This window comes from Megalops cyprinoides, chromosome 18, assembly GCF_013368585.1.
Source record: "Megalops cyprinoides isolate fMegCyp1 chromosome 18, fMegCyp1.pri, whole genome shotgun sequence".
NCBI lineage: Eukaryota > Metazoa > Chordata > Actinopteri > Elopiformes > Megalopidae > Megalops > Megalops cyprinoides.
This window is the reverse complement of record NC_050600.1, coordinates 13,065,765-13,082,151: the sequence shown is the minus strand read 5'-3', so window position 1 is coordinate 13,082,151 and position 16,387 is coordinate 13,065,765. Positions and strand designations below refer to the sequence as shown.

Sequence of the window (16,387 nt, the reverse complement as noted above, 5' to 3'; positions counted from 1 at the left end):
GATGCTTTGTGAATAAGATTGATTATCCTTTTGATCTCTCAACAGGACATGGGTGACAGATTTACCTAAGGGGGCCTGTGCCATTGTTGGAACCTCAGTGGACCATGACGGTGCAGCAGTTATGGGTGTGCGGGTGAATGTCCTGACTGCTCGCTACTTCATTGAGTCATGTGGGCCCAGCAAGTCCCGGCTCACCTACATCTGTAGGATTGACTGCAGGTGAGTGGCTTCAATTACAGCCTGACTCAAAAATTAAATCACAGAACAGTAACCATTCTTTTCAACATCCCTGAATGACAACATTCAATACACATTAAACTTGACTCGTGTTTATAGTTATGTGTTCTGGACAGCATTTGATACATTACCCATCTTTGGTACACTGCACCAAGTAATATTTTGCAGGATGCTTATTAGTTCAGTAAATAACACACAATACTGTTGTTACCCACTGTCTGTTTAGAGGTGTAATGGAGAGCTCTAACAAAGGGAGCCTGGAAGAGAAATTGCTTTTCCTCAGAATAGATACATGCCTCTGTATGTCTGGATTGCAGGGGTCGCTTTCCAGAGTGGTATAATAAGATGTTTGGACACACGTGTGCAGTTGAAGTCGTGCGAATAAGAGACTCCTTCAGCAGTCAAGCTGAAAAATGAGCAGCGACAGGACTGAAGCCAGCGTGTGCTGTCTGCTGTCACCTCGGATGACTCTACGCCACTAATTCCTGAAAAGAGGCAGGAGAAGCCAGCCAAGAGGAGAGAGATGTGCGCTCCACAGTTTGCACATGGTGTTGAGGCAGAGAGTGACCCTTATTAAATTGGCCCAGACTGTGCCAACTTCTTTCCGTGTTGTCTAAAGCTGCTTCATTTGAGTAACGGGTTACTGGTGCTGGCCCCCAACTGGAATGGATGTGTGCCTGAGAGCTTCGGTGTCGCCTTGGGTGACACGGGGGCGGCCACTGCTTCTGAGAAGCAACAAGATTATGCTTGTGTGTATGTGAGATAAATCTGCTTTGATGTTTGCTCTTTCTCTGTGACTATATGATGTTAAAACAAATGTTTTTTTATTTACGGCCACAGGCAGGATTTGCGACATTTGCGTGACACTATGCATAAGCCTGCATTGGTGTTCTTGATATGGATTGCACTAGAGTGGATATGGATGTTGAGAGGTTGAGATGGCTTGAGATGGTGTAGATTGGCATGGAGGAGGGCAGGGTAAGGGTGGCTGGGACACCAGTAGGTTAGAGGATAAAGTAGAGCAAAGGTTGTAGGCCACAATAGACCTGTAAGTGGAATGAACTCAAGATGGACCAAAGCTTAATAACTGACATTTTAAGATTGCAAGGAGCAGACCCTCTTGGGTTTTGACAGTAGAACATAATTTTATTTGGTCTTATTAGGAATTTGACTTGAAAATACAAAGCTGTCAGAGATATAGTGTACAGACAAACAAATTTTTCACAACAGCATCAAGACACGCGTTGTACATAAGCATCAGATTTACATTTACGAATATACATTCAGATGTACAAATATACATTTAACATTGTTAGATCAAATCTGCACTAAATCTCCACAACTTGCTAATGCTAAGATGTTGCCTGTTGCTCAAGCATGGTCAGGAAGTCTGAGTGGGTTATCTTTTAGAATGTTTTACAGAAATGTGCATCCTAATACAAAAATAACAATTAGAATATCTATGATTATAGACTGCTTAATATAAGAATAATACATAAAGGTAGCTTTATTCAGTCTGTTTTATAAATATATCTGTTACTAATGGATTTTAAACAGAATTTAACTGGTCCTTTTATAAAGGTGATTTTATACAGGTTTTACTGTAAACAGAGTTATAGAAAAAAGATACTGTATTCTATTTAAAATGAATGACTAGATGGTAAAGCACATTCATATCATTCATAGAAGGAAAATACTGTATGTAGGCTTTTTGCATACGTTTATCAGTGTTACAGAATATGAAGTTAAAATGAAAATAATTCAAAATAAGCTTATTTTAAAAGTACATTCTCAGATCTGCAAAAAGCTTTTGTTAAATTTATAATTGATTTGCTGTACATACTATTGTATCTCAAACGTGTACTTTAACTGTATACTGCCAAATAAGAGTAATGCATGACAGTAAAAATTAATTTAACATATTCATGTATTTATACCTCAGATATTTTTTGTACTTTGTGTCATTTTATTGTAAATGGTATGGTAAGGTAAGGTGAATAAATGTTTTATCATTTGTATCATTTCTGTACAGGTTATTAAATGCACTATTAAATGTGTCACTATGACCGTGTGTGGTTGTTCTTTTACAGGGCTTTTTGGATTGTTTGTTTCTGTTTTGATATTCTGTTCTCAGTTGAATAGTGAGTGCCCCAAGTTTAGCCTTCACTTTCACTGGAGCATCAAATCAAATTAATGACAAGAAACAATGTCCCGGCTCTTTTATTCAGTTAGGCTCCTGGGAACTGGGAAACTGGGTGTTGAAACATTATCAGGGTGTTATCATCAATTAGACATACTTAGTGGGTGTCTGCAGGTAGAGATTCAGGAGTCCTCTTTTCCTAAAATGAGAAAAAAGTTAAATTCCTAGAAGAGCTTTTCCTAGCCAAACCTCCCTTTAAATTTGTTCACATACACACACCGCACTACTGCAAATTACAACAATCATTGCATATAAAAGTGCCCATAAACTTATAAGCACATATAAACTCCTTGAGAAGAAAAGCTCTGTTCAGATTTATATGTCATGTCCGTACTCAACACTGAGGGTGTAATCTTAAATTCCAAAAGGTTAGTGTGTCCTCTTAGATTTCCTTTTATGTTGTTGTATACAGCATTGTAGAACTAGAGAGACTAGCTATTATTTTTTGTTGTTTTGGACCAGTATGTTTAAACAGCTAAAATCAATCCACTGTCAATTAGTAGCTCTAGTTACCTAGATGGTTGATGTGAACCTACAGAGATGGGACAGTGCTCCAGCTCATATCTTCAGAAAGTCCACGTCCAGTAATATCACTGACGAATGGCAGAGCTGGAACTGAATATGGATGCAGTGCTAGTGTATGTTCAAACCAGATTTCCTTGACCTTTTTATCACAACCAATACAGTGTGCACGGTGTCACTTAATATGTAATCTGCAGCCAGCAATCTTACAAATTTGTGCAAGCATATATTGTGGTGTAACATTATTCTGACAAAGGGGCATTTGTTGCCTTCAGGATGGTCACAAGTTTTAAAAATTGAATATGGTCTGATCCCCTTGTCTGTCCACATTCACTGACAGCTGGGTCGTATTTTTTCAAGGCTGCCTTTTTTCTTCCTTTCTCCTCACATATCTTCAAAGGCAGATGTCATTAGAGTTGCGGGCATCAAAGCTGTGATCATGAGAAAGTAATCTCTCACAAGGCTCTGGCCCTCTCTGGACTCCTATGCCCAGACCTCATTAACCATGTTCATTATTCATTCCTCATGTCACATTTCACCACCCTCCCTACCCTCCTTTATATTTCAATAGTATCACTTTACCTGTTTTAATCATATTTAACTATGGCTGCAGATGTCATTTGCCACCGTTGCTATGTAATAATGTAGAGGAGATCAGACTACATTACTGAAGGGAGTGCTTCTGTGGACTGTTAGCTTTCTGTTGTCTTAGCTAGATCTCCTAAAAGGTGCAATGGTCGAGTCATCATTTTGTATAGCAATCCATGGTAAACCAGCTGTCAAGTCCACAGCACTCAGCATCAGCGGCCCTCTTTGCATTATGTGAGATAAATAATGAATCAGAATTCTTTTCAGTAAGGAGGAAAACCTAAAAAGCACTTGAGGTTTTGCTGTAAAAACAAAGCTTTTGAACATCATTCATGGAAAAAGAAACATCTCAAAGATAAGAAGCAAATGAGAACTTGACCAGATAAAAGCAAAAAAAAAAAAAGTCAATAAATAAAAGGACATTCTTTGCACAACTGGGAAGAGTTTTTCCCACACTGATAACTGCTAGGCTGGATGGGGAAACAAGAACCTTCAGTCTGTGCTTGTTTTCCTGTTTTCCACCTGAGTATTTCTACTCTTCAATTTTCCTCATGCAATATCAGGCACTTAATGACAGGGCCACTATGCAACATCACACATTTAAGATGTGTAAGTTAGTTACCCTGTGAACTGGTTTTGATGTTGTTACAAGCACACAAAGCTATCTGAATTTGTAGATTTTTTGAAAAATATTTTTCCAATCTGGGTTGAGACCATGGATATTGTCAAAACACACCACATTCCTTGCCGTGAATGTGCTTGTCATGGATTAATATGATGGTGCCAATTTAATCAAAAATATTCTCTAGTCACAGGGTAGCAGTAGAATGTTTTGATCTTATTCTGCTGTATTGGCACATACTGGAAGTGCGGTTTACAGGCCAGTGTAAAGGACAGTGGGCATGTGATCCCCTGCTGACCTTGAGTTAGCACATGCCATTCCTGTGGTATTGGCATTAGCAACTGATCCGGGATCAGAATCAGAATTTGAATTGGAACAGTAACTTGAACAGATAGATAAATAGACTTGTTTTTATTTTAAAAGGAATTTGTAGTTTTTCTGACTTTTACAAGTCACTTGGCCAGACCTGTCTTTAAAATATACATTATTTACTTTACATTTTCTGCAATTGTGTTCAATTGTGCATGTTTACAGAATATGAACTTTAACAAAGTTCTGAATAAGTGAGTAGTTTTGAAAACAATCACCTTCTACACAAATCCGACAAATGGAATAGCAAACTACAGAGATCTTTTAGGAGTTATATCAAAAAGGGGAATTCCAATAAATTATGTGTTATGCACTATGAATCAGATTATATTGCAAACACAAAATGTTTTAACTTAAATGAAATTTATTTAGCTAATTACATGCTTTTTAATAAGTTTATATTTCATATGTTATGCATTACAATGCAAAGTGAGTGCATTACCACAGGGGAAAGCACTTTAAGACATGTTTCTACATTTAAAAAGATGTATTCTGATTGCCTCAATATCTCAACATTTTCCTTCAGCATTACAGTTTCTTATACTACCTTTCCTATTGAACCATGATATCATCATATAATTAACCAAAACATGCCATCTGGCATATGCCATAACTAAGGTTCACAGGCCCTTTGAACATGACACCCATCACTGTCCTGTTCCATTGGTGGTACACAGTGGTGTGTGTGCTGTTTTCTGTTTCATTTGAGGTCTCTTAATATTAGCTAATACACAGAAGGAAAACCATAAATTTTAAAGCAGCTTCACAGAGCAGTTTATATAGTATTGTGATGAGTAAGGTGGCAGATTCTGATCAATGAATATAACTTGTGGTTACCAGTGTGAATAAGGACTTCAGATAGGAGGCTTTGCTTAGTAGGTAGGGCTTTCTGTAACTACCTGGCTCTAAGGCAATACTGGTGTCACGACCTGTGCTTTGAAAAGGACTGATTTATACCGCAGCTAGTGCCCAAATGGGTGATTACATGCTGTGGAATTGCTGACAGTGTCATTTCCCCCAGATTTTCTAACAAGAATGATGACCTCAGAGTCTACGAATTATTGGTAGGAGCCAGTGGTGACACGTGAGCAAGAAGTAAGGGAGGCAGAGATGTTAAAGCAATAGTTGTCATGAATTGTTTTGGATCGTTTGTCATTAAAAACTTTTCAGCTGTTGCTGATTTTCTTGTTTCAATGGGAACTTTAGTCTCTTGTCTTCATTCTTTGTGGCATAGCTAGAAAACAACCATTTATCACTGAAGAAAAGGAGTTTCTGTTTGCTCTGATGGGAAAGGTGGTTTATGCAACCATGTGAAGGATTCTCGACCCTATTGAATTCAACTTGGTTTTGAGTCATGAGGCAGAATCAAGTACTGCCTTGAATTGAGTAGGTAAGCACACTTGTGTTTAATATTGTAGCATTACAGTGTCTTTGTGCATTCCATACCTAATATGTTTAATTATAATGAATAAATTCGGCAATATTGAAACATTTATCTTATGATTATCATAGGTTCAGTGATCCATTTTATCCTAAAACCTTTTAGGAACTTTTTATCCAAAAATGATTTCATGTGAAGTCAAGTGTGAATTTCACGTGAATCCAAGGCAATGTGATCGATGTAATCAAGTAAAATGAATCAGCTGCTAAAAGTAGTATGCCTGTTAACTGTATGAAATCCTTGTCCGCTGTGAATGTCAAATAAATTATTCAACACTGCCATCCTACCACCTGGTGGCCATTATGAAAAACTGCATTACCCTGTTAAAGTGCACTGCATCTGTGAGAAACCATTCAGATTTTCTGTGCATCGTTGGTCCAAACTGGCAATGGAGGTCTGATTAAAAGCCAGTAAAAGCAGATGTTGTTGAAAATTGGTAAAGTGCAGTAAAGAGACTAATGCTGCCTGGAGGAAAATATAACACAAACACTTGGGTCTGTTTTTGTCTTTTGGAGCATAAAATAAATGTCATTTTTCAAAAGCCTTTAAGCTATGACTTGGAACTGTTACGCATTCTGCTCTTGCCTGATAAGAACGTGGGCTTTGCGTCTTTGCAATGCTCCATAAAACAGAGGCAGCAGAGTGAGTAGGAGCAATGCAGTTACCATCCTCTGGGGACAGCAGTAACCATGGTGCATATTCCAATACTGTTTTCATTCATAAAAATCACTGACGTTCTACATCCGTGGCATTTTTAACAAAGCACTTAGGATTTGCCTAATTTATAATAACAAACACAACCAGTGTAACTATTTAATACCTAAATTCAATTTACTTACCATTCTTCCTGCATTATTCCTTTGTCTGACAACTTGGAATGATCTGTTGGCAAGACAAACTGTTCAACAGCATCAGTTTGAAAGTTATTCATAAAGCCTTTCAGATTAAATTACTATCATAGTTCATAAAATAATGAAAAGGTAAAAACATAAATAACAAATGATTCATCTCTTCATGGGCTCTTGTATCAAATTAATTTAAAGTGGCACAACGTTGAAATTATAAATGCACATTTTAAACCAGCCAAAAACATGGTATTGAAAACGGCTGTGTTCATTATGAGTGAGAAAGAATCCCTTTTTTCCAGCATTGGGATGGGAATGTCATACCGACATGGATATATGAAAACAAGAGAGTATCCAGTTAGTGTTATAATTTAATTGTTTAATTTCCACATGTTTAACAATGATCCTATATCTGATTTTCTAAGCTGTATTGTTAAATAGTGAGAATATTGTTTAAGAGAGTTATTGTGAGCCCTGATGGTCCTCAGACATTTTTCTTTGCTATAATACACCAGTTGCCATGGTCAAAGCAGGAGCTCTGGACGCTGAGCTCTGGAACATTCTCTTCAATCAATCGGCTCAGCTCCCCTTCCCTGAAAACATGATAATAGCGCATCAAGTCTCTGCTGTCGAGAAGTCCATCCTCCTGCCCGTCCACCTCGATTGTCTCCAGGATGGAGTCTGTGGAGTCGAGTGGCATAGCACGCTTCTTGATGCAGTTCAAGTCGTTTGTGCATTTCACTGCAGGGGGGTATTGCTGGCCCTCTGTGATGTACTCTGCACGGACACGTCCTTGAGGGCTGGCATTGATCTCATTTAAAGCACCGGCCACTTTGAGCCACTGTTCCTCCTCGTTGCTCGGCGCCTCCATGAACACATCGTCCTCCTCGGAGCCGGGCTCGTTGAGCAGTGGACCGCCTAGGCCCAGGTCGATGCTGCAGTGCCTAGTGGGCTGCACCAGAACTGCACTCTCAATCCACTTCGGCGGGTTGACCATGGGCTTTATCCTCTCTATGTACCTCTTCATGCTGGACTCGTCCAGGGATTTGGAAAAGAACCAGGAGCGTAAGGACTTCCCCAGGCAGGCGCGCGACGCCTTCTCACGTGGGGAGGGGAATCGGACACAGCACCTCCCGACTGGCATGCAGTTCCCCACACTGTGGGAACGGCGCGTGTTGGCCTCCCCACCCAGCGCCTCCATCCTCCGGCACTCCTCCGCCAGGTCGTCCCGCTGCGGGCCCACCTCCCCGGACTCAGAGGAGCTCTTCGAGCACAGGGCCTTGTTCCAAGGCACCAGAACATCCTGCTTGTGGAAACGGCGGTGCTTCTGCTCCTGTGCCCAAACATAAATCATGATCACCCCTCCGGGGGTCATGGTCCTCGCCATCTCTTTTATCGCACAGATCCTCCTCTCCGGGGTGGAAAAATGGTGAAGCACTATAAAAAAAAAGAAAGTGGAAAGAGCTTCTGATGCATTCAGGAATGATATCAAGTTTGTTATGTAAATGAATATACACCTTTATTGTTAGTATGCACCTATTCTTATGTCAGGAAATGTACCTGATCTGAGGTAAGCCTGCTTTATGCTTTGATAAATGCTACGTATTACAAAGCACAGCTGCTCAGCGCTACCATAGTCAGCAGAGAGACTATAATCACAGCAGGTGTACTGCTTCTTACCAAATGGAGTGGGCGGAGTCTTCTCACCTCCTATTGGTTTGCTTACTTTGGGGACATGCTGTTAGTTTTTCAGTTTAGGTTTGAACAGTGACGTTTAGTTTATTCTGGGATGTACACTGGCCTGCTGCAGACTAGCTTCTTTAACGACTGAATTCTGTTTTTTTGATTCCTCTTGCCTTCTTTAGTTCAATCTAGTTCAGTTCGATTTAGTTTGCTTTCACTGGGAGTCTCTCTTACCTTCTGTTTTTCTCTTTGTTGCCATATTTATTTCCCCGTAAAACTGACAAACCTGTTAAAGACAGAGTTGCTGGCCGCTGATTGTTTTGGTCCTTTGAAAGAGTGAACTGATACACCTTCAAGGAGGTTGGCGAATTGCCTGCTGGATGACCCACCCATACTGAGTTTGGAAAGTGGGTATGCATTCTGAATTTTCATCATCTTCCTACTGTAGATAATTCAGTGAGACGGTGCTGTAACAGCATTAGCACAGCATACTCTAGCATACTCTATAAACATCTTTAATTCAGTGTGCATTTTCATTCAGTGTGTAGTGTGCCATAATGATAACCAGGAACTTCTAAAAAGAAAGTCTGGCCTTCAGCATAGAACGTGAATGTGACATTTAAGCCTGTATATTTCCTCTTATATGAGAAATTAATTCATGCACATTTGCTGTTAATATTCATGCAAATTTTATCATTTATATCACAGCACTTCTCATGGAAACCAATTTGTCTCTGGTTAATGAAATGACCTTGAAAACGATTTGGAGGGCACAAAAAGATGTGAAGTCCAGTGACGAAGCACAGGTTACTTGAGCAATGACTTGTATTTTTTCTAATAAATTTTCCAATAATACATTTTATCTAAGACAACCTTTCCTCACAAATGAACAAATAATAATGGAAGTCGCTCAGATTAAGCACGTTGTAAGCCTCACAGCAATGTGTTCACTCAAGGTAGCATTGCTGAGGTCATTATCTAGATGGGATTTTTGAAATGTAATTTGCAGGATCAAATTGCTGGATTTTTTGATGCCCTGACATTCCATAAAACTAGCTGACTGGTTTTCCCTAGCCTTTCACTGCTACCCATGAGGACTGCTTCAGTATCCATGCTGCCTAAACTCAATTCAAACACACACTAATGCATATTTACTACAGGCATTTCTGCTCTGAAATATAAACCAATCAAAACACTATAAGAAGTAGCATGTTAGAATGGGCATGACTTGGACAGGAATTTAACAGCTTGTTTTCTTGCCCTGTCACAGTCTCTTTCACTCACTCACACTCTCTCTCTCTCTCTCTCTCACACACACACACACACACACACACACACACACACACACACATACACACACATCCTTTCTTCTACTTCTCAAGCCAAAGCTCATGTAAGTTAGATTTATTTTTGGATGGGAAAAACAAGTTTCCTGAAAAAGAAAGCGGGGGAGGACGTCCATCTGGACTGCCAAAATCCAAAATAACAACTAAGTCCCAGGATGCAATGCAGGACCAGACACTTACTTTCCCTGTATCACCGTGAATATTTCAGCGTCTTAAGTATCCATAATCAAAATATACATTTACAGGGAATTTTACCAAAGTAAAGCCTCAATAGCCCATAAAGCCCAAAAGATAGTAAAAAATTGCATTCTTGGAAGCAGACTGCAGTGAAGAGTCAATTTCATTTTCAGAAAGACTTTGCATTATAGAAAACTGAGCGTGTACATTAGACACTGTGTAACTGGCTACTCCTGCATGAGAAGAGCTGAATAATGTGCTCATTAGCTTATAAACCTGTGAAAAGGCATGGAAATATGTGTGTGTGTAACACTCTAAGAATATGAACAACATCACATCAGCATTGTCAGGCTGTCGGTGCAGCAGCTTTAATTGATTATGTTCTGCCTGGAAAACCGGTGAGACATATGAGTCTGTTTACCTCCTATGGATATGACAGCGCTGAAGACTCGGTCCCTGAAGGGGAGTTGCAGGTTGTCACACACCAGCACTTCATTCCCCTGCTTCCTGGCTTTGTCCACTAGGGGGCCACACAGATCGCAGCCCACTGTGTAAACCTCGGGGTTGACATCTAGGTACTTCCCAGTTCCACAGCCTGAAATAGTGAAAGACAGTCAAAGATAATTAATTTTGCTGAAAGACCATCCACATATCAATATCTTACTGGAAACAATTAGAGGGGTAGAAACCTCTTTCCATTACATGGTTTGCTTTCAGTGTGCCTATATAAATATGTTGCTTCAGGGACTTGGACATGTTTTCAGTTATACAACCACTTCCAAACATTCAACACTACAGGCACATACATATGCAAAAATTTTAACCTTGCTTGATTGTCAGTACAATACAATTTGTTTCAGTGAATTATTCCAACACATGAAGGAAAGCTTACCAATGTCAGCCACCAGAGCCCCAGGCTCCTGTTGGAGCAGAAACTGTCGAACACGGGGCCAGGCTTTGTCCTGAAGGTCGCTGAGGTAGGGGGCAGTTTTCTCATAGACATTGTGTACGTGTTGCTTCTCAAGTAAAACTGCTTCAGTCTCCATCCTAGAAGAAACGGACATTTCACCTTGCCTGCCCTCTGCCCTCCATATTTATACACCTTTTAGTACATCCCCTCTCTGGCGTTGATTTTTTCTTTTGAATCAATAGAGAATAAATCAAATCAAATATAAATTTTAAAAAGCCCACATAAATCAATTGAAGTTACTAAGTGCTACAAATCTGACTAAGGCCTCTAGAGACTGAGCCTCAAGGTTAGGAAGACACAGCAGTAAACAGTAGTGCTTGCACTTTTTCTCTTTCTGTCTGTTTATCACTGTCTCTCTATCCTCTCTCTCTCTCTCTCTCACACACACACACACATACACACACTGATGTTTTCAATGTTATCCCAAGGGTATGTCCTATAGCCCAGAGGAAGTTTTTCAAAGTTATATTATGTCGTTTGATCAGACATAGCTTGTCATTCAATTTAGAGGCTCTGAAGTCATATCTGCCTCCAAGAAATAATTTGACCCTGACAGACAAATGGATACCTCACAGAACATATCCCCCTTCCCAGTGGTAAGAGAGGCAGATGCACAAACTCATGTTACTAACACTGGGATTATTGTGCTTTACAGGTATGAAATGAAATATAGCGACACACAGATGGGGCCTTACCATGAGCCAGGCTTCTGTGCATGATGAGATATAAAAACTGTGGCCAGCTAAATGAAAATATGTTCCCCCTCCCTAGCTGTGGAAAATGTGGTTTACACTGTCAGTCTACAATAATATCAAACACTGGAGTTAATGATGGTAAAAACATGTTTCTATGTTCAAAGAATCAGCCAAATGTAAGGAGTCCAATAATGGTTTTCATTCTTTTTTAGTTAGATCTGGCACAAATATCCAGCTAAACCGGTTCAGACCTGTTCAAAAGACTACCTCTATTTCCATGTTTAAAAACATGGTTGATTATTCCTGGATTATTCCTGATATGGAGACTGTTTACAAAGGGTAAATTCACTGTTCCTATCATTACCAGCTAATGATAGAGCTATAGAGATTGCAGATACTCATTAATACAATGCAGGGCAAAGGAATGCATGTGTTTAGTATGCAGGTCATGCTCATTGCTGAGGCCCAAATCCAAACTAAATAATGTGATGAAAACTGCAACCATTTTTGCTGTAGTGTCCTTCTCTGGTGGAGACAACAAAAGAAAGAAAATGTAACAGGCACACAATGCTGAAAATGATATTGAATTGTGCAAGGGTACCATAACAGCTCTATTGAGTTATTACAAAATGGTCTAAATATAAACTCCAGACAGAGCTGCCCTTCTGAATATTGAACAGGCAAAGTGTGCACATTGGAGGAATGACAAGTCAAGTCCTTCCTTAAAAACAGCAGCAGTCCTGATCTTTCTTAACAAAACTGAAGCAAGTTATGAAATGTTTGGATGATGTTATTGTATTGGTCATTTTAAAAACATGTGATGGAGTAAATAAGAATTCAGTCGTTTACTGTTCAAATTCTAGTCAGAGCACAAAAGATTATATTTACTTTAATGTATAAATGTCTAAATTCATACATTTATAAATGTTAAGAGTCCCCAGTGTTCCGATAGTATTTGAGTTCTTTATGTGTACACTGGAGTTCTCCAAGTATGTCTCATTGTTTAGTTTGTGAATGAGATTTACTGTTCCTAAATGAACATGCAGCGGAATTTAACTTTGGTTGGCAGTACTCTGGGTGATGATATTTTGGTAATTCTAGGTTTAAAAAAACTCATTTGCATTTTTGTGGCAGAAATATGACCTTGTTAAATGTCAAGAAGCAGCTCACATCACACTCTTTATGAAAAATGTATGATGTCGTGTCTTTTAGTGATTTCTTTTTCACAGTGCACAGTTTCAGCACATATTACCACACTACCACACATAACATCACATGACGGCAGGAAGAGAAAATAATGCATTTAACATTTTCCTCAAGGTAACTCCGTGAGTAAGACCACAAAGGTGCAAAACTCTAATTTAACCATGATACAATGTGGTGCTAGTTTACACCATAAATATATGAAGCGTTTTAGTAATTAAACAAATTTCTGGATAACACACATTTTAACAGGGAATAGTAAATTAATTAACCAAATCATAACAAAAAAGTGCCATTTTGTATACCCTTAACTATAAATTGTTTTATCAATATCTGAAATGTTCATTCATTTATGCTGATTATCTGACTGAACTGTAGAATAACAGCAGATTTACAGCATAACAGACAGACGAAGCCATGACAACATACTTGATAACACTGACAACAATGTTTTCCTCACAAACCCACCCGCTGTGGGCTGTGGATGTCATGATTCATGAATGGACGGCTCCGGCACATGCTCACGGTGTGCTCCCAGCACGGCACGTCTCCCTGTCTCACAGCTCCTGCAGACCGCACAAATTAAACCTCTTACCTTGCCTTTTTCACACCTCTGCTCCAGGATACCAGCGCTCTTGGGATCCGACGGATCAATCCTGATCTCTCAGTTCCCTGCCATCTCCTCCCAGACCCCTCTCACTCTGTTAGACGCCGTTCATCGGTGCCGCTTTTTCCCGGAGATGCAGGCCGGCAGCGGTACATCGGCAGCCACTTGAAGACTCACGCAGGCGAGGAGATGCTGTAATCTGTGCTGGAGAGAGCAGGCAGGCTGGATGGTGAGATGCTTAACCCTCTCTATATTTCTCTCTCCAGCACACACACACACACCTTCACTTACACATACACACGCACACACACAGGCACTCAGTCACACACACTCACACCTTCACTCTCTCACACACACACACTCTCTCTCTCACATACATATTATCTCTCCTCACTCAGTCACAGGTGTGACAGCCCTCCCAGGTCCACATTTCAGCTGCTGTGTGGTGCAGCAATAATGAGGTTGCTTTGCCATCACGGTCTTTAAGCACAGCGGCTTTGTTGCCTTCTCGGCTCATACTCTAGCCTTTTCGACTGATATGATTGACAATCCTGTGGCACATTCTCTCACCCTGAGCCCAGACTGGCTGTCTTTTGTCAAAATGATTAATAATTTGAAAGGTAGCTCTTTTTGGCTGCAGACCTGTGACACTCAATTCCTTTCAATGTGGCCAAAGAAAATGTAGAGAGAAGGGCATTGTGATGTAACTGTACCCATCCTTCAATGTTTTTTTTATTTTTTTTATTTTTGTTTCAACCCTTGAGCTGACAAGATGGGACTTCAGACATGCTCAAAAAATGAAAAGTATTTCTGGACATTTCAACTGAGCCATTCTTGTTTTTTTCATCTTTAAAGCCAATCCTCTGTATTCCTGTACAAAGAACTGTCTATAACGGTTTCAACAAATGAGTCATACTTTTATCACTGAACTAACACACATTTTCCAATTATATTATGGTCTTCGGTTATCTTTGGCTTGAATCATGGAAACATTGCTTATATTGTTCCCAGGTTTAGGTTCATAGTATTTCATGGAGTAGTATGAAATTATGAAATCAGGATTGAATATTTGTATTAGGTGTTTTTAGGATTTCCGTCCCTCTAAATGTTCATTCAAAATAACCATGCAGAACAGTTCAGTGTCATTCACAAACCAGAAATCCCATGTCTTGGAGAGAAGGAAAAGCAAAAATGAGTTCCATGGAAAAAGTTGGTGTTAAAAGGGAAATGACAGGTACAAAGACCAAAACTGAGCCAAGATGAACTATGTCTCATTCACTTTTAATGATTGCAATACATCTAGGGTGGTTGTAAGCATGGTAAATCTGAGTATATCAAAGGAGATTGAAATAAATTGGAAGGTTTGTAGGAAAATAAATCAATTTGTATGTGAAAATGAACCCTTTGGAAAACATTTTGTTGGAAAAACCAGTCACTCTCCCTTTTGAGACTGATTATAAATACTGATTTATAAATTCCAACTAAAACTTTTCCCTGTCACCTTCTTAATAAACACCCCAAGGGCTATTTGATTTGCCTGGAATGATTCCAGGGTGCTGATGCTATTCCCCTTTGGGCAGTTACCAAAATAGCCATATATATCTCTGAGGAAATGCCTTGAGATTAACTTAAGTATATGGAAAGTGTGCATGACATTATTTATGACATTAATATAAATAGTTGCTATATAGAAATAAATAAGGAGGGGATTTGTTCATGAAATGTCCCTTAGTGTTAACTTATGTCTAACTCACAATTATGATTGCTATGCAATGCACAAGAAAAGGTGTATAGTATAGTATAGGTGTGACCTTGGGATGCAGGAAGAGCATACAGTCACTGCATACAAATGATGTTATTGGGTCCAGGTGTTCTCTCTCTCTCTCTCTCTCTCTCTCTCTCTCTCTCTCTCTCTCTCTCCTACAATCTGTGATCTGCGACACTGCCATGGAGTCACCTCACCAGCATTTCAATGGAGACTCCTAATCGTGGCTTTGCCAAGACAGTAGGATGTGTGTCTTTGGATTTGATGAACTGAGGCATTTGATGCATTTTACCCCATGTCCTCTTTACCCACAGTGTCATTTGACAGTGTGAAAGAGAGAGCGAGAGAGAGATAGAAAGAGAGAGACTTCTGTTCATGGAGAGTATGATTGCATAAGAAACATTGGCTCATAAGTCTTAAGCATGCTTTAGCTTTCTGACCAATGTTCCTGTGTTTTTGCCAGTTAATGGCAGGATCACATTGCTTAATCAGTATTACATCCACCTAGAGATTTTTCATACAGACAAATTTGCACAGGGATTTTTATGCATGCAGCCTCTTAGTAGCTACACATGGTAGCTAGCTTGAAAAAAAGGAATGATCTTTAATGACTGTTACAGCATGTTTATATATCATCATCAAACAGACCTAATGGGGGTTTTGTCTTGATTACTACCGATAACCAGTTAGAAATAGACATACTCATATTTTGGCTAATTCTAATTTCACTGGCAATGGAATGGTTTGTTTGGAAAGTATTTAAATTTGTTGGTTTGGGGAAATCAAGTGTTCAATGAAAGGTAATTGGCTACATCAGTACAACTCTAGAATAAAAATAGCAGTTATCATGCACATCTTATACACTCTTCTGGTTTTTTTAAATGTTTTCCTAATGGCGTATTTTTAATTCATCATTTTGTTTGATAGTGGTAATCATGCCTACTATCTCTCTAGGTATACCTAGACTACAAATAAACATGATGCAAACCCAATCTGGGCTAGTATGGCTAGTCTTATCACTCTGGGCATCACTGCGAAGACCCTTCAGTCCTAATACACAGAGGGTAAGTGAAAGAGCCATTTCAAATTGACTTTTTACAGTTCCCAGCCCTTATAC

At 39.4% G+C, this 16,387-nt stretch overlaps 2 protein-coding genes across 5 annotated transcripts in view; one reads left to right on the top strand and one right to left on the bottom strand.

Moving 5' to 3' along the window:
- LOC118792952 (rho GTPase-activating protein 7-like) overlaps nt 1-1,705 on the top strand; it is a 77,623-nt gene extending 75,918 nt beyond the window's left edge. For all 4 annotated transcript variants that reach the window (XM_036550852.1, XM_036550853.1, XM_036550854.1 and 1 more), the window contains 2 exons: nt 46-219; nt 555-1,705. In XM_036550852.1, coding sequence (XP_036406745.1) covers nt 46-219; nt 555-654 — 274 coding nt within the window. In that variant the 3' untranslated portion in view covers nt 655-1,705. The remainder of the gene's footprint in view (nt 1-45; nt 220-554) is intronic.
- A 5,603-nt stretch (nt 1,706-7,308) lies between these two features.
- Nucleotides 7,309-11,076, bottom strand: LOC118793610 (probable tRNA methyltransferase 9B). Its single transcript, XM_036551837.1, has 3 exons — nt 10,923-11,076; nt 10,452-10,625; nt 7,309-8,261 (listed from the first exon to the last, which is right to left on the bottom strand). Exons 1-3 carry the CDS (start codon nt 11,074-11,076, stop codon nt 7,309-7,311), a joined length of 1,281 nt encoding a protein of 426 aa, XP_036407730.1.
- Nucleotides 11,077-16,387: the final 5,311 nt, after the last annotated feature.

What these genes read in the sequence shown, in the direction of transcription:
- LOC118793610 (XM_036551837.1), bottom strand. Translation starts at nt 11,076, where the DNA reads ATGGAGACTGAAGCAGTTTTACTTGAGAAGCAACACGTACACAATGTC. An exon ending in GGCTCTGGTGGCTGACATTG is followed by an intron (nt 10,626 to 10,922) that starts GTAAGCTTTCCT and finishes TCACTATTTCAG; the next exon opens with GCTGTGGAACTGGGAAGTAC. An exon ending in CGCTGTCATATCCATAGGAG is followed by an intron (nt 8,262 to 10,451) that starts GTAAACAGACTC and finishes TTTTTTTTATAG; the next exon opens with TGCTTCACCATTTTTCCACC.